The 22,988-nt window shown below is 43.2% G+C and overlaps 2 protein-coding genes and 3 non-coding genes across 8 annotated transcripts in view; 3 read left to right on the top strand and 2 right to left on the bottom strand.

Annotated features, from left to right (window-relative positions):
* Positions 1 to 212: 212 nt before the first annotated feature.
* On the bottom strand, positions 213 to 345 carry LOC149991283 (small nucleolar RNA SNORA41). Its single transcript, XR_016508789.1, has one exon. It is a non-coding gene; the product is annotated as a small nucleolar RNA SNORA41 (small nucleolar RNA).
* Positions 346 to 6,209: 5,864 nt separating this feature from the next.
* DKC1 (dyskerin pseudouridine synthase 1) lies at positions 6,210 to 18,244 on the top strand. 2 transcript variants are annotated; one of them, XM_090264591.1, is made up of 15 exons: positions 6,210 to 6,324; positions 7,085 to 7,152; positions 7,598 to 7,684; positions 9,062 to 9,153; positions 9,360 to 9,544; positions 10,183 to 10,247; positions 10,628 to 10,754; positions 10,985 to 11,115; positions 11,664 to 11,807; positions 13,904 to 14,024; positions 14,433 to 14,551; positions 15,192 to 15,295; positions 15,840 to 15,888; positions 16,788 to 16,928; positions 17,374 to 18,244. In XM_090264591.1, the coding sequence occupies exons 1-15, from the start codon at positions 6,309 to 6,311 to the stop codon at positions 17,437 to 17,439; spliced, it is 1,515 nt and encodes a 504-aa protein (XP_090120717.1). In that variant the 5' UTR covers positions 6,210 to 6,308; the 3' UTR covers positions 17,440 to 18,244. The 2 variants fall into 2 exon arrangements, with proteins under 2 accessions (XP_090120717.1, XP_090120718.1); XM_090264592.1 differs by having other exon boundaries at positions 16,791 to 16,928.
* On the top strand, positions 11,337 to 11,470 carry LOC149991285 (small nucleolar RNA SNORA36 family). Its single transcript, XR_016508784.1, has one exon. It is a non-coding gene; the product is annotated as a small nucleolar RNA SNORA36 family (small nucleolar RNA).
* Positions 15,635 to 15,763, top strand: LOC149991286 (small nucleolar RNA SNORA56). The gene has a single exon (XR_016508795.1). It is a non-coding gene; the product is annotated as a small nucleolar RNA SNORA56 (small nucleolar RNA).
* Positions 18,245 to 19,449: 1,205 nt separating the features above from the next.
* MPP1 (MAGUK p55 scaffold protein 1) overlaps positions 19,450 to 22,988 on the bottom strand; it is a 36,137-nt gene continuing 32,598 nt past the window's right edge. For 2 of the 3 annotated variants that reach the window (XM_090264495.1, XM_090264493.1), the window contains 3 exons: positions 22,239 to 22,441; positions 21,916 to 21,990; positions 19,450 to 20,124 (listed from right to left, as the gene is read on the bottom strand). In XM_090264495.1, the coding sequence (XP_090120621.1) occupies positions 19,948 to 20,124; positions 21,916 to 21,990; positions 22,239 to 22,441 (455 nt within the window). In that variant the 3' untranslated portion in view covers positions 19,450 to 19,947. The remainder of the gene's footprint in view (positions 20,125 to 21,915; positions 21,991 to 22,238; positions 22,442 to 22,988) is intronic. The other variant, XM_090264494.1, reaches the window with a different exon arrangement.

Consider the following 22,988-nt stretch of genomic DNA (forward strand, 5'->3'; position numbering starts at 1 on the left):
CTGCCTCACCCTTTCATATATTCTTCTTCTTTTTTTTAAATAATTAATTAATTAGTTAAATATTTTAACAATAAAAAATAACAATCCCTCCCTCTCAAACTTAAGACCCTTTACAATCTTATAAAGGACAATGGATGAAGGTCTCGAGCTCCTCTAGCTGCTTCAAGCTGGACATGGTCGTCGTCCTACCTATCCTTGGGTCAAGAATCATCCGGTGTTTGTCACACATATGCCCACTTTCTGTTTTGCAAAGAAAGAGGTGTTCAATCGTGTAACAATTCCTTTCCCACAGAGGAATGCCACAACTGCCACCACAAGAACAGCTGCAGACCAGTAGCTGTGGAACCGATCGATGTTTCTTTACCTTTCTTTCTTCCCCCTTTCTCCTCTCTCTAATAATAAATAAATACAATTTAAAAATAACTTTGAGAAGACAACATAGGAGAGAATATTTGAAACCTAGGGTCTGGTGATGAGTTCTTAGGCATGACACCAAAAGCACAAGCCATAAAAGAAAAAAAAATCAATACATGGCGCTTTATCAAAATTAAAACTTTTGCTCCACAAAATACCTTGTTAGAAGTATAGAAAGACTGGCAGAAAATGTTTGCAAACCACATATCTGCCAAAAGACTCATAGCTAGAATATATGAAGAACTCTCAAAATTCAACAATTAAATAACACTAATAATCTAATTAGAAAAAGATAAAAGATATGAAGAGGCATTTCACTGAAGAGGATATAAAGATGGCAAAGAAGCATATGGAAAAATGTTCAATATCATTAGCAATTAAGGCATATTAAAACCACAATAAGATACCACTATCTACCAAGCAGAATGGCTAAAAAAAAAAAATTAGCAGAATCCCCCCACCACCGTTGATTTCCTGACCCATGGAATGAAGAAATCATGGCAGAAAAGTCCAAGTGAAAACCCTTGGAGTTCCACCTTCCTACCAAAGTCAAAAGAAATAATCGCATACTTAGGGGACAACGCCGAAAATTAGTTCCATTATCAAAGACTTGAAAAATTCAGAGAAGGAAATTTCTATCACATCCCCATTTAATTCACCAATTTGACCTGCATAGCAGTTGGTTAGGTCTTTGTAAATGTAGCAGTTTTAAACGAGGGCTCCAAAATTCTTTGACAGTCCTCTCATTGAGAGGTGGGGTTGATGCCAACTCCCTTTTAACTTGGGTAGGCTTGTGACTGCTTCAACCGTACAATACAACAGAAATGATGCTTGGCCCTGGCTGGTGTGGCTCAGTTGGTAGGAGCATCATCCTGCAGACTGAAAGGTCGCAGCTTGGATCCCTGGTCAGGGCACATACCCAGGTTGCTGGTTTGGTCTCTGGTTGGGGTTGGGGTGCCTATGAAAAGGCAACAAATCGATGTTTCTATCTAACACAGATGTTTCTCTTTCTCTCTCTTCCCACCCCCATCTCTAAAAGCAATGAAAAATGTCCTTGGGTGAAGATTAATAAAAAAGAGAGTGAGAGAAACAAATGGTGCTTTGAGACTTCCAAGGCCAAGTCACAAAAGGTTATGAAATTTCATGGTTTTATGCCTTATCCACCCTAACATTTGCTTTTGGGGCCCTGGGCCACCAAATACAGTCTGACTACTCTGAGGCTGCCATGCTCTAAGGAAGTCCAAGCCACATGGATAGAACATGTGTAGAAGGTGCTCCTGATCTAGAGAAACTTGGCCTTTCAGTTACATTCTTAGCACAATTGGAGTCTGTCAGCATAATAAAATGGCTTTTTAATGACACTAAGTTTTGGGATAGTTTGTTATTCTGCTGACAGATTATGCTGAGGATTTCAAACAGGATACAGTGAGAATCTTTTCTTTCTGCTCCATACATAATGTCTGGAGACTCAATGAAATGACTTGATGGTTGAGGGTGGCTGGATGGGTTAGAGGTTATAATATTCTGGAAGCTTCCTCACTCCTGTGCCTGTTGCCTGTGCTAGTGTGCCTATTTTGGCTATTTCAAATGCATGGAATCATACAGTACAGAGGTGGGCGTGAGTAGGTTTACAGTGTTCATAGGGGAAAATATATATACTACAAAAATAAATAATAATACAAAAATAAACTGTGTTTCGTGTATTCACAACTGTAAATCTGCTTTTGCCCACCTCTGTATATGACCCTGTGTGTTTGGCTTCTTTGACCTAGCACGATGTTTTTGAGTTTCCTCCATGCTGTAGCATGTATTAGTACTTCATTCCTTTTTATGGCCAAAAAATATTTCATTGCATGATAGACCACATTTTGTTTCTCCATTCAACTATAGATGGACATTTGGGTTGTTTTTACCTTTTGGCTACTGTGAATCATGCTGTACAAGTCCTTGACATAGTGTTTGAGTCCCTTTTCAAATCTTTTGGGTATATATACCCAGGAGTGAAATTGCTTATCATATGGCAATTCTGCTTAACCTTCTGAGGAACTGCCAGACTGTTTTCCCTAGCAGCAGCACCACTGTACATGATGGTGGAGTGCTGCTGCTCATTCCTGATTTTATGACGGGTGGTCAAACAATGCCCAGTTCATGATGTGCAGCTCAGGTCTTTAGATGACTTGTATCACACAGTCATTCATTTTCAATCAGGGACTAAAGCAAGTCAGGAACCTTACCTCCCAGGAAATTGGTGTGTGTGTGTATGTGTGTGTGTGTGTGTGTCTTATCTTTTTTATCCCAAAATTGGTGTGTGTCTTAGCTTTTTTATTCCAAAATTGGTGTGTGTGTTTTAGCTTTTTTATCCCCAAATTGGTGTATGTGTGTGTCTTTGCTTTATTTTTTATCCCAGATTTTAGAGGCCTGAGCTGTGATTCTCCCATCAAGGTGTGGAAAAGGCTTTGTGTAGCATCTTAATGGGGTATGTCACCTCCAGAAAGAGGCCCGCCAGGCATTGTGTTTCTTTCTTAGTGGTAATAGGGTTGAGGTACAGCATGTCATTTCTCTCTTTAGAGGGAGCATCTCAATAGGCCCACTGGATGCCCAGAAAACTTCATGGAAGTGTTGGGCCCCTGAATTTTCTTGGGGTTTATCTCTCATCCTGTGGTGAAATATTTTCTTCTTCCCAAGCATCAGTCCCAGTCAGCATGATGTCAATGTAGTGAATCAGCATGATGTCTTGGGGAGACAATGAAATGATTAAGCCAGTGCCGGGGGACTTAATTATGGTAATGTGCCAGAGAATTGAAGGGATAGTGCTGGGGGGCTTCCTTTTGACTTTTCTGTTTACAATTGTCCTCAGTCCTTGAGTCAGGAAGTCCCTGTGGAAATGTTTCCAGCTGCCAATTGTGTTTATTCTAATTAAGCAATCAGGAATTGGGAAAAGAGCCACAGGGTGGTCCATTGTGAATGAGACTTGGACTAAGACTACATTTCTGAGCAGTGGAAAGCAGTGGCATTCTATGTCCCCAGGAGAAAAGCAGGAGGAAGGTTTAAAATATAGTATACATTGTAATGTTACAAGTACCTGGTCTCACCTTTACGTGAGGGCTCTGAGCCTGTGAACTGATGGGCAGGCTACCATTTACCATACCTAGTGTTTTTGTTGTTGGTTGTTGGGGTTATGCAGATCATCGTACACTACAGGTGGCTGATTAACAGGATACCATGATCAATTTGTCACCACCAAAGATCCACGGGGAGAAATCATTCTGGTTCCAGCTAGAAGTCTGCTGCCTATCATGGTGCCACTACTTGGCCTCTACTGCTCCAGGACCCCATCATTCCCACTGAGAGTGCAAGTCTGTTTCCATGACAGTGCTTCCTGCCTCTTTTCCCAGACTAGTTTTTCAGAACTTTGACCAAAGTATGTCTAAGTGTGTTGGTAAAAGGAAGGTCCTTTGAGCCCTCTCAGGGTATGTAGTTAAGGGGTGTGCCAGTGGGATGTACTTGACAACTCCATTCCAACATTCTCAGCTCCCTGAGAGTTGGGATTGGAGACAATGAAGGATGGGAGGAGCAGGGCACAAGGAGAATTGGCATCCCCTTGCTCAGCAACTGACCAGGTGATTTCATTACAAGATCTCCATGAAAGGCAGGATCTGCTTTATCAGAAGGGGAGGAGGAGCTGCTTTGATTGGTAAGGAAAGGACCATGGGGCTTTGGGGTTCAAAAGACAGATTCATTCAACAAGTATTTACTGAATACTTTCTAGGAGCCAGGTATATAACAGTGAACAAAACACACAAAAATTTCCTGGCTTCATAAGGCTAATAGTCTAGTGAAGAGACAGAAGAAAAGGGAAGAATGTGCCTGGAGTAGTCCTGAACAGCCAAGAGGCAGTGTGGCTTTTACTCTTAGTGAGATGGTATATTAATTTCCTTGGGCTACCATAACAAATAACCCCAAGCTGGGTGGCTTTAAACAACAGAAATTTATTCTCTCACAGTTAATAGTGGCTGGAAGACTGAAATCACTCTAATCTACCTCTGTCTTCACATGGTCTTCTCCTCTGTCTGTCTTTTCCCTTCTCTTTTAAGACATTTGTTGCTGGATTTGGGGCCCACTTGGACAATTCAGGATAATTTCATTTCAAGATAAATATATCTACAAAAACCTTATCTCCAAATAAGGTCACAATCATGGGGTCCAGCAGTTATTACATATCTTTGAGGGGCACTCTTCACCCCATTATAGAAGGGAAACCATTGAAGGGCTTTGAGCAGAGGAGGGACATGTCCTTATTTAGAATTTAATGGCTCTTTACAGCTGCTGTGTTGAGAAGACACTGTATCTGGAAAAAGGAGAAAGGGGAACTGCAGGAGGCCACGGGAAAAACAAAACATAGGAGAGTCACAATGATGGCATGGACTACAGTGACAGCAGTGAGGGTGGTGAAATACCATCAGATTCTTCATCTCTTTTGAAAGCAAAGCTGACAGGCTTTGCTAACAGATCAGATTACTTTTGAAGAAAGATGAAGCCCGCAGGAGAACCATCAATGAATATCTCAAACTTATTCAGCCAAACATGTACCACTGAAATAATGTAAAATAAAGGGGGAAGTAATGAACTACTCATGAATTGTTTGATATTAGGGACTTTGGTTATCTGTAGTCAACTTAGATCATTATTACTTTGGCATACACCAAAATACATTCTTGATAGACTAAAAGTTAATAGGAAAAACCAATGTTTTTTTTTTTAAGTCACAGTAAAATAAAACTGAAAATTTTCTATTCTTTGGTTGGCAGAGGATTGGAAGAAAATAACTGTTCTCTTTTGTCAGCAGCAACTCATTAGAAAAGATAATGGCAAAAGATTCCACTTATAATTGTAATAAAGGAATAACTAGGGATCAATCAAGTCCACAGAGGCTAGGTTAAGAACCCCCGTTTGAGAGATAGAAGAGTGAGAAGAGCACCAGAAACAGAAGGGAAGAGGGCTTGAACCAGCAGCCACTTTCTGGCTGTCCAGTTCCGCAGACACTGGCCACCTGCGATTGTTGCACCTGACATGGACACCTGTCTGTGGAGTTCAGATCGAGGTGTTTCCAAGTGTAAAACACGTACCTCAAAAGACTTGGTGCAAAAATTAATGTAAATTGTCCCATTCATAATATCGTGTATTTGCTTACATGCTGAGATATTTTGAATAGCTGGGGTAAGTAAAACTCGTTATTAAGAAATAAATTTCAACTTTATCTTTTTACTTTTTCTATGTGGCTGCTAGAAAATTTAAAAGTCCACAAGTAGCTCGCACTCCACTCCTATTGGCCAGTGACTCTAGGTGGCTAGGAATTGCAAGCAGCAAAGGGCTTTTAACTTCTCTGTGCCTTAACGTCTTAATTTTTCAATCGGGACTGATTCGATATCAACCTTAAAGGATCGGCAAGAGGAAGCAATAAGCTACAGCTAACAGAGTAGGGTACTGAGCCGGGTGCCTAGGTACTCAAGCCCACGTTAATCCCGGCGAAGGAAAATGAACAGCGGCCCAGGCCACGCCCACAGGCTACGGCCAGCCTGAGCGAGTTGCGCAAGCCTTCCCAGCCCAAGCTGCTGTGGGCGGGGTCGAGATCCAAAGCGCAGGCGTACGCGCACGCGCAGGCTCATCACCATGGGGGGGGGTATTTGTGGTTGGAGAACCAGCCAATGAGATTGCTCAGTTGGCCCGCGCGCGCCTCAGGCTTAGCTCCTTTACCGTGGCCCCTCCCCGCGGCGCGGCACGCACAGGGACGCGCACAAGTGGGCGGGTTCTAGCGGCGCGGCCTGAGGACGGCGGGAGTCTGTAATCGCTCTTTTGGAGGTGGCGAACGGGGCTCTCACGCTCTGCGGGGGAACATGGCGGATGCTGAAGGTAAGGGTCGTACTTTCACTATTGGTTGGCCTGAGTTTCCCCGACTGGGGTCACCTCCACCGGTTCAGAGATCAGGATAAGGGAACAGCGTCTGAATCCAAGCTCTCCGTTAGCTCCAGCCACCGCGCTAACTCGGTCGCTGCCAGGCCTCCTGCTAGCCTTAACCTCTTGGCCTTGGCTCCACGGGTGAGGGCAAGAATGCGAGAGGTCCTCGCAGTGAGCTAGTGCTACGAGACCCCGGCCTCCCACTGACGGTACAGCTTTTTTAGAGCCCAGGTCGCCGTCGAAAGGTGGCGGCTATGCCACCGACCCTGCAGTGGCAGAAGATGAAGTACCTGTGCTGCAGGCAGCCTAGACGCCACAGTCAGCGGTAGGGAGTGAACGGAGGAAAGGGTGGTTGGAATGGGTGGGGAAGCAAAGAAGTTGAGGGGCTCAGGAGCGGACGTAGTTTCGACACGCAAGAAAGTTGTAGAGGGCACAAACACGGGGGCACAGTGCAGGGGGTCACTTATGGAAATTTACGGCATGTCTGCCGAGCTCTTCTGCAGCATGTGAAGCCCCGCCACCGCCACGTGGTGAACCAAAAGGAAGCCGACACGTGCAACTGCTTCTAGTTGGTTACCGATTTATGCAACCCACGCATTTGGCTTCGCACATCGTTTGCCCCAGTAATTGTAGACCAAACATCCATTTTCCACCTGCCCTGGTTTCCTTGTCTTTATTTTCGGAAAGAACTCCCGTCTCGTGTTTGTTTTTCTAGTATTTACTTCGCCAAAGAAGCATAAGAAGAAAAAAGTGCCCAAGTCATTACCGGAAGAAGATGTTGCAGTGAGTAGGAATATGTTTTCCTTTGTTTTGATTAAAAATAAAGATCACTTAGATAACAAATTATAGAAAATATTTTTAAAGGCTTTGAAGAAATAGGCTAGGATTGGGCAGTCATTGTACACAATCCCGGCTATCCTAAATATCTCCCATCACATGTGGTTTCCTAAGTGGTGTTGGCCACACCAGCTGCTTTCCCTGAAATTTTCTTTTTACTCTACCTGCAGACCCACTATCCCTCTCTCTTTAAGTAGGTGAACCCTTCTTGGGGGCACTTCACATACCTTTCTGAGATCTGGCTCATTTCTTCCCTTTCCCTTGGAGGTCCCGGTGAAGAGGCATAGACTACCTTGTTTTCTACTGAAAGGGCATAGGCTTCTGTGGTAATAATGGAATTGTTCAACATCAAGTGGGAAGTCTAATAGGGTGTGTTTCTGTCCTGTGGAAGGAAATACAGCATGTTGGAGAATTTCTTATTAAACCTGAATCCAAAGTGGCTCAGTTGGACACATCTCAGTGGCCCTTGTTGCTAAAGGTATGTGGTTGAGATTGCATCAGGTCAGTGTCTGTCTTTTATTTCTAAGTGTTAACCAGTTCCTTAAGAGTTCTTAATTTTCTTGGGAAATGCCACATGATACAGTGTAAAGCAGTGTTCTTCAAGGTGTCTTGAGATGAAGGACCAGGTTTTTTGTTCATTTCCAGTGTACCTAACACTATCGTAGAATACAGTTAAAATGTTGAAATCACATCAAATCGCTATCAAAGTTTATAAACAATTAGTTCTTTATTTCTGTACTCCACTTTACAGACTTGGAAGAAAAAAAGTTTGTGGGCCACACTTGGAATAGGACTGACTGCTTTAGTGCTTGAGAAGCATGGGCTTTGAAGCCAGACCAGTTTAGGTCAGGCAGTATGTGACCTTGGGCCAGTCATTTAACCTCTCTGAGTCTGTTTGCCCATAATATATTAGGAAGGGAAGCCGAGGGCTACAGGAGGTAATTCCTGTAATGTGTTTAGCCACAGTGTGTGGCATGTAACATGTCGTCTAGAAATTATTGACTTATTATGTTGGGTTTTAAATAGGGTAGTTTAGTAATGAGTTGAATTGTAAGTTACATAACAGACACCAGCATAGATATTAGGAGGAAAAGGTTAAGGTAGAAAAAGTTACTGAAAATACCCCTTGACAAAGTTTTAATAAAACCAATATATATATGTGGTAAAAGAATGAGATTTGCTTATATAATTTAACACAGCTCAGTTTTTGCTTGGTCAGATGTGTCTGCCATTTAGATAGCATCTGCTTTTCTATTGGAGGCCCTGGGAATATGCTAGTGAACCTGGTAGGCAATGTCCTTTCTGTGATGGAACTTAAAATCTAGGGGTGGGAAATAGATAAAATAACTTATTTATGGTAAACTATGATGAAGCTAAATTGGGTGATATGAAAGATGGGCTTTGAGGAGAACTCTTTCAGACCAGTGACTGAGCCTCAGAAAGTAGAGTAAAAAGGAGCAGATATGAGAAAGCAGAAATAGGAGGATCTGGAGCAAGAACAAGCTAGTCATGTTTGAGAAACATTGCTGCCAGTCCTCGATTTAGCTCTCTCTTGTCCCTGACAAAATCAAAGCTAGTCCATGCTTTATTCATAGGCCTGCATGGTGAAGCCCAGTCTGTTCTGTAGTATCCCAAGAAGTCTTTCTAGAAGAGTGACCAAATTTGTCTTATTACTCAATAATTTTTTTAGTATGTAAGGAGACTTAACAGTCTGTCACAGCAGATAATGAAAATACAGAACAGAATCCAGGTCTATGAATTTGAAGGGAAACCATATCATGGTGATGCTGATTCCTTGTTTTCAATATATTAATGGTTTCTTAACTTTATTTTGTGTTGTATCATTGCTTTCTAGAATTTTGATAAGTTAAATATAAGGACAACACATTATACACCTCTTCCTTGTGGTTCAAATCCTCTGAAGAGGGAGATTGGGGATTATATCAGGTAAGTGTGTTGGGAGCAAGCACTATTCAAACTTATGTTCTTTTCAAAATAACCCTTTTTACGCCAGTTGCTCAGAGGTAGTGGCATCTTCAAGTGGCAGTGTCCTGAATGTCATACAACCTGTACCTATGGTGAAGTGTTTTTCACTCTTCAGATTTAGTTTTTAGGGGACCAGAATTGATGCCCAGTAATTTCTTTCATTCTAGGACAGGTTTCATTAATCTTGACAAGCCCTCAAACCCCTCTTCCCATGAGGTGGTAGCTTGGATCCGACGAATACTGCGGGTGGAGAAGACAGGACACAGTGGTACTCTGGATCCCAAGGTCACTGGCTGTTTAATTGTGTGCATAGAACGAGCCACTCGCCTGGTAAAATCACAGCAGAGTGCAGGTATGTGGAAGAGAAAAGGAACAGGTGGCTAATTTGAGAGTGTAAGGCTTTCTGTATTTCCTTTCCCATCTACATTTTGGCTCTTGAAATTAATTTCTTCATTAGTAAAAAAAAAAAAAATCAAAAAAAAAAAAAAAAGCAGAGATACTCTTGTTTTCTATATCCCTTCTGTGTTCTTTGTCTGCCTTTTCTTGGAGTGCTTCCTTACTAGGCATGTGCACATTGAGCCATCTACTTCCGTTCCTAGCCCTGAGGCAGACCTGTGTTCAAGTGCAGCTCTCAGCTTGTCACTCCAGGCTCCTCTGGCTTTATGCTGCTGCTTCTGCCTAAATTGCCCTTCCTGCATTTTCATTTGGGAAAATTTTACTTGACCTTGCATAGTTTTTTCCAGGCAGGCTCTACACCGGGTACTCCCAACTGTCCTTGTCATCACATTGAAAGTTGAAGTCCCCATGAGAGAAAACGTCATCATTCCTTTCCCACATTTGCACAGTGAAATTTGTCTTAATGTAAATTTTACAGAAACAGAAGGTCAAATTGCCTGCATTTTCTGCTGCACAAACTGGAAGTGATATGAGTACATAAAAAATACAGAAAACTGAGTCGCCATACCTGATTACTCTTTTGTCATTTTTCAGGCAAAGAGTATGTGGGAATTGTCCGGCTGCACAATGCTATTGAAGGGGGAACTCAACTTGCTAGGGTAAGTCTGTAATTATAGGGAGGGCATTTTTTGGTGCCTTGGGTCTCTGAGCCTCTAGGCTTCTGGAAACAGGTCAGCTTTCCTAGCTGGCCTCTTTCATGCCCGTTTCAGTGGGCTGTCTTAGCCAGCCTGAACAGGTGACTAGATGACAGGGGCACTTCCGGTCATGTCCCTTCTGAGGAGAGTTCTGATTAAGCACTGAGCCATCCCTGTGTAGTTGAAGAAAGAAGCAAAAATTGAAAGGACATTTTAGATCTTAATTTATTGAAAGAAATCTTGTATGTTTCAGTTGTGTCCCTAAACTCCCAAAATATGCCCTTTGATTTTAATTGAGAGCCCATGCAATGAGAATCTTTATTTTGGTTTGTGCTTGTTCTTAGGCCCTAGAAACTCTGACAGGTGCCTTATTCCAGCGACCCCCACTTATTGCTGCGGTAAAGAGGCAACTCCGAGTACGGACCATCTATGAGAGCAAAATGATTGAGTATGATCCTGAAAGAAGATTAGGTGAGTAATTAGACATGTGAGGAACTGAATTAACAGATCGTACATGGGGAGGAATGGATTCTTGAAAATTACATTCTGATGTTAAAGTAGATGCCCTTAGTATATGGTGCAGCCATGGCCTGTGTCTACTGTTTAGTCTTTCTGGCTCACATAGAGAATAACTGGGTTTCTCAACTGGTGATATGTTTAATCTGGAAAATATGTGATACTTTTGTGTGTGTGTATCTTAGGAATCTTCTGGGTGAGTTGTGAGGCTGGCACCTACATTCGGACGCTGTGTGTACACCTTGGTTTGTTACTGGGAGTTGGCGGTCAGATGCAGGAACTTCGGAGGGTTCGTTCTGGAGTCATGAGCGAAAAGGTACACACCATTGTGGGGCTAGCAGTTTTAGAGCTGGTACTTATTACAGGAAGGGACAAAAGTAGGTCTAGACTTGTGAATATGTGGAACACAGAGTTTATTCTTGTGTTATTATTATTGTATTATTTTCCATACAAATAACAATAAACCTACTTTTGCTCTACCCTGTATATTCTAGCTCTTGGTGGAACTCCACCTGCTTCACGTCCTGGAAAGGCAATTTCCAAAGTGTTGAGTTCAGTTCAGGGCAGCTTCCCTGTTCTGTTAATTAAACTTTGGGACATTGAAACACAGGCTAGGGGAGATGGTTGGATAGAAAGCATTGTTCTATTCTTTTATCTCTCAGCCTACAAAAATGCTTGCTCAGATTTACATATATCAGCAGGTTAAAGATGTCCAAAAGAGAAGTGATTCTGAAGAAACTGAAGACTAATGACCTTGGATTAGCAGATCAGACTAAATTCATCCAGTTTTTGGAAGTTTAGCATCCATTGGACTATTTGAGGAACAATGACAATGAATAATTTTTATACATGGCTGCTTTTCAGGACCACATGGTGACAATGCACGATGTGCTTGATGCCCAGTGGCTGTACGATAACCACAAGGATGAGAGTTACCTGCGGCGAGTTGTTTACCCTTTGGAAAAGCTGTTGACATCTCATAAACGGCTGGTTATGAAAGACAGTGCAGTAAGTTCTGGGTGTCAGGTTCATATTTGGACAAAATGTGTCTTGAAAGATAAAATGTGGTCCATGTTCTAAAGACTTTATTTAAAGAGGTGAAACATGATGTGACTTATTTTCCTTGGGGTTTCTGGGTTATGGTTGTTACTGTTTGTCTTTGGTTTTGCCTTTTTTTCCCCCTGGTTTTGTAGATTGGATCTGGGTTCTTTTTTTGTTAATAATGGAAGTATTTAAATTAATTAAAACCGAATATACTGAGTTAGCCCTGAATGGTATGGCTTGGTGGGTTGGACATCATCCTGCAAACCAAAAGGTTGTCGGTTCAATTCCTAGTCAGGGCACATGCCTGGGTTGCGGACCAGGTCACCAGTTGGGGGGCGCATGTAACTCTTGCACTTTGAGATTTCTCTTTCTCCCTTCCCTCTCTAAAAATAAATAAAATCTTTTAAAAAGAAAACCAAATATACTGAATTAAAGTTTAATGCTAGGCCTAATTCTATTTTTAAATAAGACAAATTTACCTAAAAGTTTTCCCAAAGTAACTTCATTCAAGAAATAGACTCTCCGCCCTGGCTGCTGTGGCTCAGTGGATTGAGCGTCGGCCTGCGAGCCAAGTGTCACTGGTTTGATTCCCAGTCAGGGCACATGACTCGGTTGCACGTCAGGTCCCCAGTTGGGGGCACGAGTGAGAGGCAACCACACAGTGATGTTTCTCTCCCTCTTTCTCCTTTCCCCTCTCTCTAAAAATAAAATAAATAAATAATTTTAAAAGAAAGAAATAGACTATCAGTAGTACATGGACTTTGCCCTCCCATAAACTGATAGTTCCGCATGTGCCTAATAAACTGGTTTATTTAAATAACTGCTAGAAAAAGTTGTTTTGATGGTGATAAGAAGTTGAGACTAGAGAGTTCCAAAGATATATTTCTCTTTTAGGAATTTGAAAAGACTTAGTTATGTTTAAATAAATCCTAATTTTAGTCTATAAAACCTAAACATTACTGGGCCTTTCAAGCTTTTTTTTCTTAGCATATTTACGAAGTAACATTGAGAGTAGTCCTCTTAATGATGTGAGTAAATATGTAGTTAATTATGTCAGCTTGGGTTTCCTCTTTAGTAGTGATTTAAGGATGAGTTTCTTTTTAAGTAGTCCAGAATTTTATAAACAGCCTTTTTATTCCTAACGGTATTGTGGTCAGCCTTTTATAAATTAAGATCGTCTTTGTGACCAACTGCATAATCAAGTTTTCAATATTAGGAATAAAAAGTTCTCTTAACTTTGAAGGGTATAAATTCTGTGTATATTTAATAATTTGAGGTTTATCATTCATATTCACATCTTGTGGTATATTTAGTGTATCTTTTATATGTTATAGTTCATAATAAAAATTAATGATTATACCAAAACATGCGACTATAATGATTGAAAACACTTAACCACATAAAACAGAACAACATAAATGTGATATACCCTCCTTTTGCTGGGGTCAAACTGGTAGCTCCTGGGAAAATATAAGGGGAAGGTGGAGTGTGCTCAGCAAAAGAGATCTAAGTGAGGGAAGACAAGATGGGACAAGACAGATGGTTGCACTGAGTGCCACTGAACTCAGGGAGAGGTGGCCTTGTACCTGTTAGCCTTTAAGTTATGCCAAATCTGTGTATAATTGGCCTTGGTGATCTTGCTTGCTAATTACTTCAGGATCCTGTTACTACCCAAATCTCCCAATAGATCTAATAGATCTCCTTGTTCTGTCAAAGTGTTTTATTCTCTTAATGATAAGAAGTAGAGAAGAGCAATTAAAGGAAACAAAGGCTGGGTTTTAATTTAAAGTGAAAACACCCTTAAGTTCCACAGACATAAAGGAGCAGCTGTTTAAAGTCCTATTTAACTTTTCTAAGTCAGCATGTGTAAAGTGCCTAGTGTGTGGTGAGTGGTTGCTATTCGGAATTCCTTCACATGCTGATTGCAGCCAATGGCTATCAATGGTGTCAGCCCCATTTCACAGGTTGGGAGATGCTCACAGGCCCCCTCCCTCGTGTCTGAATTTACTGTGGTGTGGGGTGGAGGGCAGTGGCTCTTACTGGTGATACCATCTTTGTAGGTGAATGCAATCTGCTATGGGGCAAAGATCATGCTTCCGGGTGTTCTCCGCTATGAGGATGGCATTGAAGTCAATCAGGAGATTGTGGTCATCACCACTAAAGGGGAAGCAGTCTGCATAGGTAAGAGGGGAAGTTGTCTAGGCTCCCAAAGAGCAGCAGGTCTCTAAATCCTGGTCTCAGTTTGATCTCACTGTATTGCCAAGGATCTATAGGGGTGGTCACAGCAAAGGGCCATGTCAGACAGCCACAGGTGAGGAGAGGATAAGTGGGCTTTACCCCTATCTCTGAGGCTGCTGCTAGAGGCCATGGTTCTCCAGTGAGAAGAGGACATCATTAAGAATGGGAATAAATGTCCATGGTTATCAGTGAAGAGTCTTTAGTTCACTTCTCGTCTGCACATCCATATGTACGTCCTCAGTGAAGGACACTTGAATTAAGGCAATAGAGTTAGTTTTAAAAAGTTGTATAAAACAGTGGCATTCGGGCTTACCTTTAAGTCATTCTTCTATCTCTTTGTGACACCTGTAGCTGTTGCACTAATGACTACAGCAGTGATCTCTACCTGTGACCATGGGATAGTGGCCAAGATCAAGAGAGTGATCATGGAAAGAGACACTTACCCTCGGAAGTGGGGATTAGGTCCAAAGGTAAGTGGGACTGGGCTTGTGCCCAGCCAGGTTATTTTGTTTAGCATTGTTGAATACTTGGGCAGCTTTTGGCATAACCACTGTGCCACAGCCTTGTCTTATGCTGGGCTGTGGGGGATTTGATGGTGAGTAGAAACTGTCCTGTCTCAGATCATAGAGATTGCTGTTTCATGGGAGGAAGCAGATTGGCATCATTCAAATTGCACAGTGGAACAGTGAATTTTAGCCAGAGTGAGGACACCTGTACAGTCTGCAATGAAAGGGCTTGACCTGTTTGAGGGGATCTGTGTAAGGGAGCTTCACTTGAGTCTTGCCAGTGTGAAGGATGTGACATTAGATGTTGATAAGGAGAAGAGGGGAGGGAGAGTCTAGGGCAAGTGGCAGTAGTATACTGTACAAAGGCCCTGTGCCGCAAAAGGGCACTGCAGAGGTTCTCACTGAGACAGTAAGCTTTGTGACCTTTAACAAGTCCCATGTTTGCTCCTATTGGAGAGAGTGGGGGAATTTTGAGTGCTCTGTAGAGGATGTAAGGAGTGAGAATACACAAGGAAGAAACTTTACTTGAGCCATGTGTGTGCAGTCAGAATACTTGCTATGTGTGTTGACACCCTTCTGACATTGAAATCCTGACATCCACCAGGCAAGTCAGAAGAAGCTGATGATCCAGCAGGGCCTTCTGGACAAGCATGGCAAGCCCACAGACAGTACGCCTGTCACCTGGATTCAGGAGTATGTTGACTACAGGTGAGGGCAGGACATTTTTAGACACCCAGGGCAGGCAGAGACTGCACACTTGCCTGGATGCACTAGTACCTCAGCTATAGGTTAGGGTGTCAGCGGCAGTGAGGACAGGAGGGTATTGAACTCAGGGTAGACATAGCATGCTGGCTACCTGGATGAGCACATCAACTACAAATGAGGATAGGAGGTCATGGGGCCCAGGTGAGGGGCAGGTTTAGTTGGGGGGGGTTGCTAGATGTGGGAGCAGAGGAACCCATGAGACTGCTTGGAAAGCCTTGGGGGCTGTAGGGTAGCAGCTGGTTGCTTTGCCTTGACTACCCGGGTCATTTGCTTGGTCCCCTGCAGCAGACAGTTATCCCTTTCTAGTCTGGCTTGTGGGACTCTAGAGGGAGTCAGTCTGCAACAGTAAGTGGTAAGTTCTTTTGTCCAGCGTCTACATTTTGATGGTGGCTTTAGACTTGCCAGATAATTTGGTTGACTGCAGGTGAAGCAGTCCCTCCATAGAAAGCTGTTCAGTGAATCTTAATGTTGCTACCTTTCCTTTCAGTGACGTGAAGACTGAAGTGGTTGCCGAAACAGTAAAAACCCCAAAGGTGGTAAGTGGCATGCTGTGATTAGTTTGGAATGTACTTTGGGAGATGGTTCTGTTTGGCTTGTCTAGCAACTGTGCAGTCCAGCCATATATCTTGCTTAGTATGGCAGGGTCCCCCGCCCCCGTGGGTGCCTGGTGCACAGAGAAATTATGTGTTGTGTTTGGGTTCTGTGGGTGCCAGTTCACTTTCCTGATGTGTCTGTTGGGAGAAATGTGGGCTCAGGAATTAGACTGGCTTCATCTTCCACCTCAGCATAGGCAACACCATTGAAACAGTGTGGGGTTACATTTTATTCTGGCCTCACCCTGGGTCAAGTGATGGCATAGGTGTGTTGAAATCGGAGGCTGTGACACTTGGACCTGTGCGGGGCTGAGCTGGAGCAGTAGTAGCACCTGAGGCTGGCAGCTGTCTAGACAGCACCAGTTCAGTGTTTCAGAAGTCTAAAGGAAGCATGTGGTGGCAGTTTGGTTTCCCGTAGTTGGGGACCACTGACATTACAGCACAGAGTGACGTGTGGCACTGAGTGACCTGAAGCACGCTGTCTGGAAGAGCTTTTCCTGCCATGCCTGCTAACTTGAGGACTGGTGGGCGCACCCCTAGGGGACATATATAGTTCAACTTTTCATACTAGTGAATTTGGCATCCCAAAAAACAGCTTGCTCAGTGCCATTCATTCCCTGAGCTCCATTCTGCTGCTGCGTTGGTGCTCCTGCTCTTTGTGGGGAGACTGTCTTTGGATCCTTGGTAAATTTAAGGACTCATTAGGGTTCATAATTATAAAACTTCCTGTTTTACCCAGTCAGGATCTTCAGGATCTTTTCTGGTGTCTCTATACCTTTTGACTTAACCTTTCTATCGGTTTTGCCTGAGATCTAACATTTCATCAAATGTCTCCATCTTAGCAGAAGCGGAAGCGAGAGAGTGAAAGTGATGAGACTTTGCCAGAGTCTCCACAGCTGATCAAGAAGGAAAAGGAAAAGAAGAAGAAGAAGGATAAGAAGGCCAAAGCTGCTCTGGAGAGTGCAGGAGAGCCAGGAGATGGGGTGTGTATAAACATGTTCAGGATACCTTGGCCTGCTTAGTCCTTGGGGGAGTGGGGAGCAATTACCCATTTGGTGCCAGCTTGGTTATTCGGGAAGCTACCCTGTATTACTAGAGTGCTTTTGCCCCCCACTGCCCCAGTGGGATGTACAGAGACAGGCCCAGGCATTTTATAGTAACTGCTCATAGTTACAATTCTGTTGATGGTAGGTGGGGAGGCTGTGTGGCTTGGGAGTCTGAATGTTCTTGTTTATAAAAGTGGACCACTGGGGCACCACCAAAAAGCATAGGACTTTGTGTTATGTGCAAAAATGATTTAACCTGGAATATCCTTTGAGATCCTAAAAAGGCTTACTCGACTGTGTGGAACTTCCCTGAATTCTTTTTGGGAGTGTGGCAACGATTCTGTTAACAGATTTTGTGAGCTTGCTTTTTTTCCCCCCCCAGGACAGTGATACCACCAAAAAGAAGAAGAAGAAGAAGAAAATAAAAGCAGAAGTAGTTTCTGAGTAGTGGACATCACTTTAAGCACTGGTCCCCTGGGAGGAGAAATTAAAGCCTTATTGAGAAAACAGTTCCTTTTGTTCTTGAGGGAATGGAACATAGGTCCCAGAAAGGTTGGAGAGCTGAGGCACATTTTAGCTGCTATCTGAGACCTCAGTGATATTACCTGGTCTGGTCAATCCCATCTTGTCCTGTTTTAAGGATATGGGTGTAGGAGGCAGATTTGACACCACCCACTTCTCTGCTTGGAAGAGTTGGGAAGCCTTTCCTTCAGACCCAGCACTGCCCAGTAACCACCTGTAGCGCTTATTTCCTAATGGCTGTTTAAACATCATTGTCAATTACTCATTTGCTTCTGCCACTCCCCCATACCCCTCTGTTTAAAGTTTGTAAGAATTGCAGTGAAATGGGCTAGAGTAAGTAAAATAATACAACAGCCATGTTTACTGAGCCGGGGGCATGAATCTCCAGTGTGCTATGAGGACAGTGGTCTATTCTGGTGTCAGAGCCGCCTTTCTAACTTCATAGATATCTCCCAGATAAAGGCTTGGTAAGAACTCGTTTCTTTTTTTTTTGTTTTTTGTTTTCATCTGAAAGGCTATTTCCAGTTCTTCTGGCCTAAGTAGTTTGTGTACAATCAAGCTTGTGTGTACAGGAAGCCTCATGTACCTGAATCCATCTGCCTACTTGTGTATGTGACAGAATCCAAAATGTATACTCTTGTTTTTATCCTCTTTCAAAGGATGCAGTCATTTCTTGCTGGAAGAAGGTTGTAATTTTTACTTATTAAAGTTGACATTACGTCGTTTAAGTATTTCTGTTGGGTTTTCTAATTATTAATGATCTCAAACTAGTAGAACAAAAATAAAATAATTTGATTAAAAATCAAATTTGAAATGTAATGCTTTCCCTTTGGTTAGTTTTCTTTCTGGTTCTGTGTCTTGCAACATGCACCTTGGGGTGATCAAACATTGGAACCTGAAATGAAGACTAAATTAGATAATAGGAATCACCACAAATTCAGTAATCTCCAAAGGAACAGGAGAAAGGTGTAACTATTATGTAATGGGTCTGGCAGAAGGTGTCAGTGTGTGTGTGTGGTGGGGGGTATACCTAGAAAAAGCCTGAGGAAGCATGAAAGAGCCAGATCTTGACAGAACCAGTGAATATAGGTACATGGGGCTCAAACTTGGTGATGGAAGCCCACTGAAGTTTTGTGCTGATGGCCCAGTGAGTGGCAAAAACCTGGGGGTGGTGATGGATGGATGTTGAATCTGAAGGGCCTTGGTGAGGTCTAGGATTGCTTTCAGTCTGGTACCAAAACCCAAGCAAATGTGAGCAGCCTGGTGGGGGGTAGTTCTCCAGATGCAGGGAGGAGAGGCCCTTGCTGGTATGTGTATTCCAGTGCCCAGGATCCACCACTAGGCCCAGAGGCTTGTCCTGCCTCCGCCCCCAAATGTGACCAGAATGTAAGCCTCTACTTGCAGGAAGCTACAATAAACGCCTGCTGTGTGCTAGGTTACCGGATAAGAATCCTAGGTGGACGACAGGCTTGAGACAGGGGGTTGGCTTTTTTTTTTGTAATCCTAGCAGTGGCTCATTTTCTTGAGTTTTAATTTCGGCAGCCAGCTGTGGGTTTTGAAAAGCATTACTTGTGAATAAAAATGCTGCAAGGATTGACTTAGGGAAAATGGCGAGATTTGGTTAGGCATGTCATAAGGCCAGTGCAAGTGGAAGCAAAAATGCTATTTCCCCATGGAGCAAAAAGTGGACAATCTTACACCTTTACTCTAAAAATATGCTTTACACATTGCACGTGTACATGTACACATATGTGTAAATACACCAAATGGTGCCCTACCCAGCACATGGACACACCACCACAGACCCTTATGATTGTTAAAGGCTTGAGGGAGGCATCTTGTGTCTATGCCATCCTCCATGAACTTAAATAAAGGGGGTGACGTTTCCCTTTCCAGAGGCTTGTGTGGGTGGAAACCCCATAGAGTTATAAGGTCATTGGCATTTTAACACAGTTAACATTTTTATTGCTTTACAGGGGTTTCCTAGAGCAGACATCATTCTGTTGCACAGCTGTTTCATTTTGGCATTTTAGAAATTTGCAGTAAAAAAGTTTTCTTCAAAGTAAAGACAAATGAAACACCCAGTGTGATTAAAGGTGAAGGAGCGCAGGCTTAAGCGGGACACAGTACACTGCTTTTCCTCCCTGTATGCATCATCTTTGATTAGCATTTGCATTGGATAGTGCTTCTGGACCCCAATTTCCAGAGATCTTTTTGAAATATGATCAATGGGGCCACAGGTACCAGGAAAACCAGAGCCCTGCCCTTCAGGACCTTGAACAAGACTGATACCCACTGGCCTAATTAAGATAGTTGCATAGAGCTGGAAGCTGACACAAATTAGCTGGCGGGGGACCCTGTTTGTCTTAAAGCAAGGGGAATGGAGTTCCAAATACTGGAGTGGGCATACAGTAGTTCCCCCCATTCTGCAAGCTTAGTAAACCCAGGAGACAGGCACCCACTGTGGAGAACTGCATGCCCGGTCAAAGGCTTCTTGTAATTTCTTTAGTGTTTCATCAACACCATTATTGACCAGTGAGAGGTCAAAGTAGTGAGCATACTGGCTGCGGATGGCCTCTGAGTCCTTCTGCAGCTGCTGCAGGGATTCCGTCTGCAAAGAAGAGCAAGAGCCAGTGATGAAGCAGGCTGCAGCATGCCCAGCCCAAGTGGCTAGTGACAGCTTTTAAGTGGCTGTTGACTGTTATGACCATTGCCTGGCTCCCAGTCACCTGCTTAAGAGACAAACCCAGAAGACCTTGCTTTAGAATGTTAACAGAGAAGGGCACAGAGAGACAATCAATTAAGAACAATTCTCAGAGGATCTCAAATGAACCTTCAAACTAATCAGAATCTTCTGGAAGATCAATAGCCATTTCCCAGTTCTTGTCTTTGAATATCGAGAGCCATTTCAGCAACCACCAGAGCTGCAATCCCAGGACAAGGTTAAGTGTGACTTACAACCCCAGGCCTCTCTAGAACCCAAAAACAAGTGGCCATGAAAAGACTGATAATTTAACTCTATAAAATTAAAATTGTTTCTGTAACAAATACCAAAAGACACACCAAACTAAAAAAAAAAAAAAAAAAAATGCTATTGATGTCACAAACGGCTAATTACCCTAATACAAAGTTCCTAGAAATCAACAAGAAAAAAGCCAATAACCCAGCAGAACAATAAGCTAAGGACATGACCAGGTGTTAACATAAAAGGCAATACAAATGGCCCTTACGAGTCTGACAAAATACCCAGCTGCCCATAGTACAAACTAAAAGTACAGCCCTGGCTGGTGTGGCTCAATGGGTTGAGTGCCGGCTTACAAACTGAAAGGTCGCGGGTTCAGTTCCCTGGGTTGTGGGCCGTGTCCCTGATTGGGGGCGTGTGAGAGGTGGCCAATTGATGTTTCTCTCCCTCTTTCTCTTTCTCTCTCCCTTCCCCTCTCTCTAAAAGTAAATAAATAAAATCTTTAAAAAATGATAAAAGTACAGTGAGATTCATTTTCCCCTCTATTAGACTGGCCAAAAATGAAAGTTTTGAAAACATGATCCTGGCACAGGGAAGCAAGCACTCTTTCAGGTAATAATCTCTGTCTGAATTCCCAATTCCCAAAGCATGCAGACTTGGACCCAGCAATCCTGTCTGGAATTTTTCCTACAGATATATTTGCACACATGTGAAATGCCATATGTACAGGGCCATTGGTTGCCATATTATTTATAATAGTCGAAGTTTGAAAACAACCCAAATAGCTATGAGGGAATAGTGATACAAAATAATTATGCTACATACATGCAATGGGAGATCATGCAGATAGTAAGACTGAAGAAGCTCTCTACACACTGATTCAGAAAGATCATTGTACTCAGTGAAAAAGCAGGGTGCAACAAAGTGTGTGTATGGTGGGTGTGGAGCAGGTAGGAAGTGCAGAGTAGGGAGCAGGGGAGATTTTTCACTATATTCCTGGCCTCCCTTTTCTCCCATGCTCCCCACATCTACCCCACATCCACCCCACACCACAGGGTGGGTTCCATTTCCTTCACAGTTCCCCCTGCTCATCCCACTTGAGCCCACACCAGAGTGTCAAGATTTACCTAATTGTCCAACTCTGTCACTGGACCCTGAGCACTTCTGGAACAATGACTGTGTCCCCATTACCTAGCATGATCAATGGCCTAGATAGTGGTTTAATAACCGTCTGCTGAGTGAATCAAATGTACATATGTCTTTTGGCTTCTTGGCCTTGCAGGAAGGACAGCAGTAATCAGTAAACTAATTGGAGATTTCATCACAAACTGAAGAGGAGCTCCAGCCAGTACTCAGAGCAATGATCTGGACTGATGTCCCAGTCTGGACAGGTCTAGAGAGTGAACCCATACCCACCCTGCACAGGCCCCTCCTTCCCACCTGAGTGCCCTGGTCAGTAGGTGCGATAAACACAATGAAAGGTGAAAGTTCTGCTGTCCGGACAATTTTTAGAGTCTAGAAAAGAGAAAGGGAAAGGAAGAAAAGATTTTTTTAAAAGTTAGCTGGCATGATGCATTCCTGCTAGTAAGCATCTCTGGGCTTCACCAAGCCCAGCAGTATTTCCATCGTTTCCAGTACTACCTTCCTTCCATTTGACCCCACTGAAAGTATATGAAGCAAATCTGAACTTCCCAAAGATTCCCATGAGCCTTGCTCTTCAGCACCCCCTCCTGATCCACCCCTGCCTTTCTATGCCTACCCACCTGGGGCTCGATGTCAAGGATGGCAATCTTGTCCTGCTTATGAATCTGGTGCACTGTTTCAAATTTGGTGCCAAACATGTTGCCCTGGTAGCTACCAAACTCCAAGAACTCGTTGGCAGAGATGCTCCTTGTCATCTCTTCCGTGGAGATGAAGTGGTACTCCTTCCCATCTTCTTCATTCTTCTTGGGAAGCCGTGTTGTATCTGTGCACAAGAACCCAAACCCCTGACAAACTCAGGGTCCTTGCCATGGACCACAGCGTCTGCTGAAACCCTACTGCCTTTGGTGCAGAGAGCTTAATAGAGGCTTTTCACCCATGGAATCCTTAAGGGCTAACAATAGGAGATGATACAGATCAGGAAATCCCCCATCCACCCAGAACATATTTAACCTTCAAGAGGCAAAGCCCAACATAAAAAATCCCTGTCATCATTTCCCCTAACATTAAGTTGCATCTCTCAAACCACCAACCCCAGGAATACTGAAGATCAAAAATGGAGAAATTGTGGGCAACCACTCCTCGTGGTTTAAGGAATTGTAGACCCGGCCTGAGCATGACGAGCCGCCAGCGTCCTGGCCGTGCTTGTCTCTAAGTCTCAACATACGGCTGTGTGCGGAACATGACTGACAACCACTCAGAGGGTTGTCATGGGAATTAGATCAAAGAGTGCTTATTAAGCTCATTGTGCTTTAAAACTTGCTCTGCTTTCCTTATCAGCAATGTAGTATAAGCTATCTTTAGCAGGGAGT

Source organism: Furipterus horrens, unplaced genomic scaffold (assembly GCF_987537825.1).
Source record: "Furipterus horrens unplaced genomic scaffold, mFurHor1.1.pri manual_scaffold_17, whole genome shotgun sequence".
Taxonomy (NCBI): Eukaryota; Metazoa; Chordata; class Mammalia; order Chiroptera; family Furipteridae; genus Furipterus; species Furipterus horrens.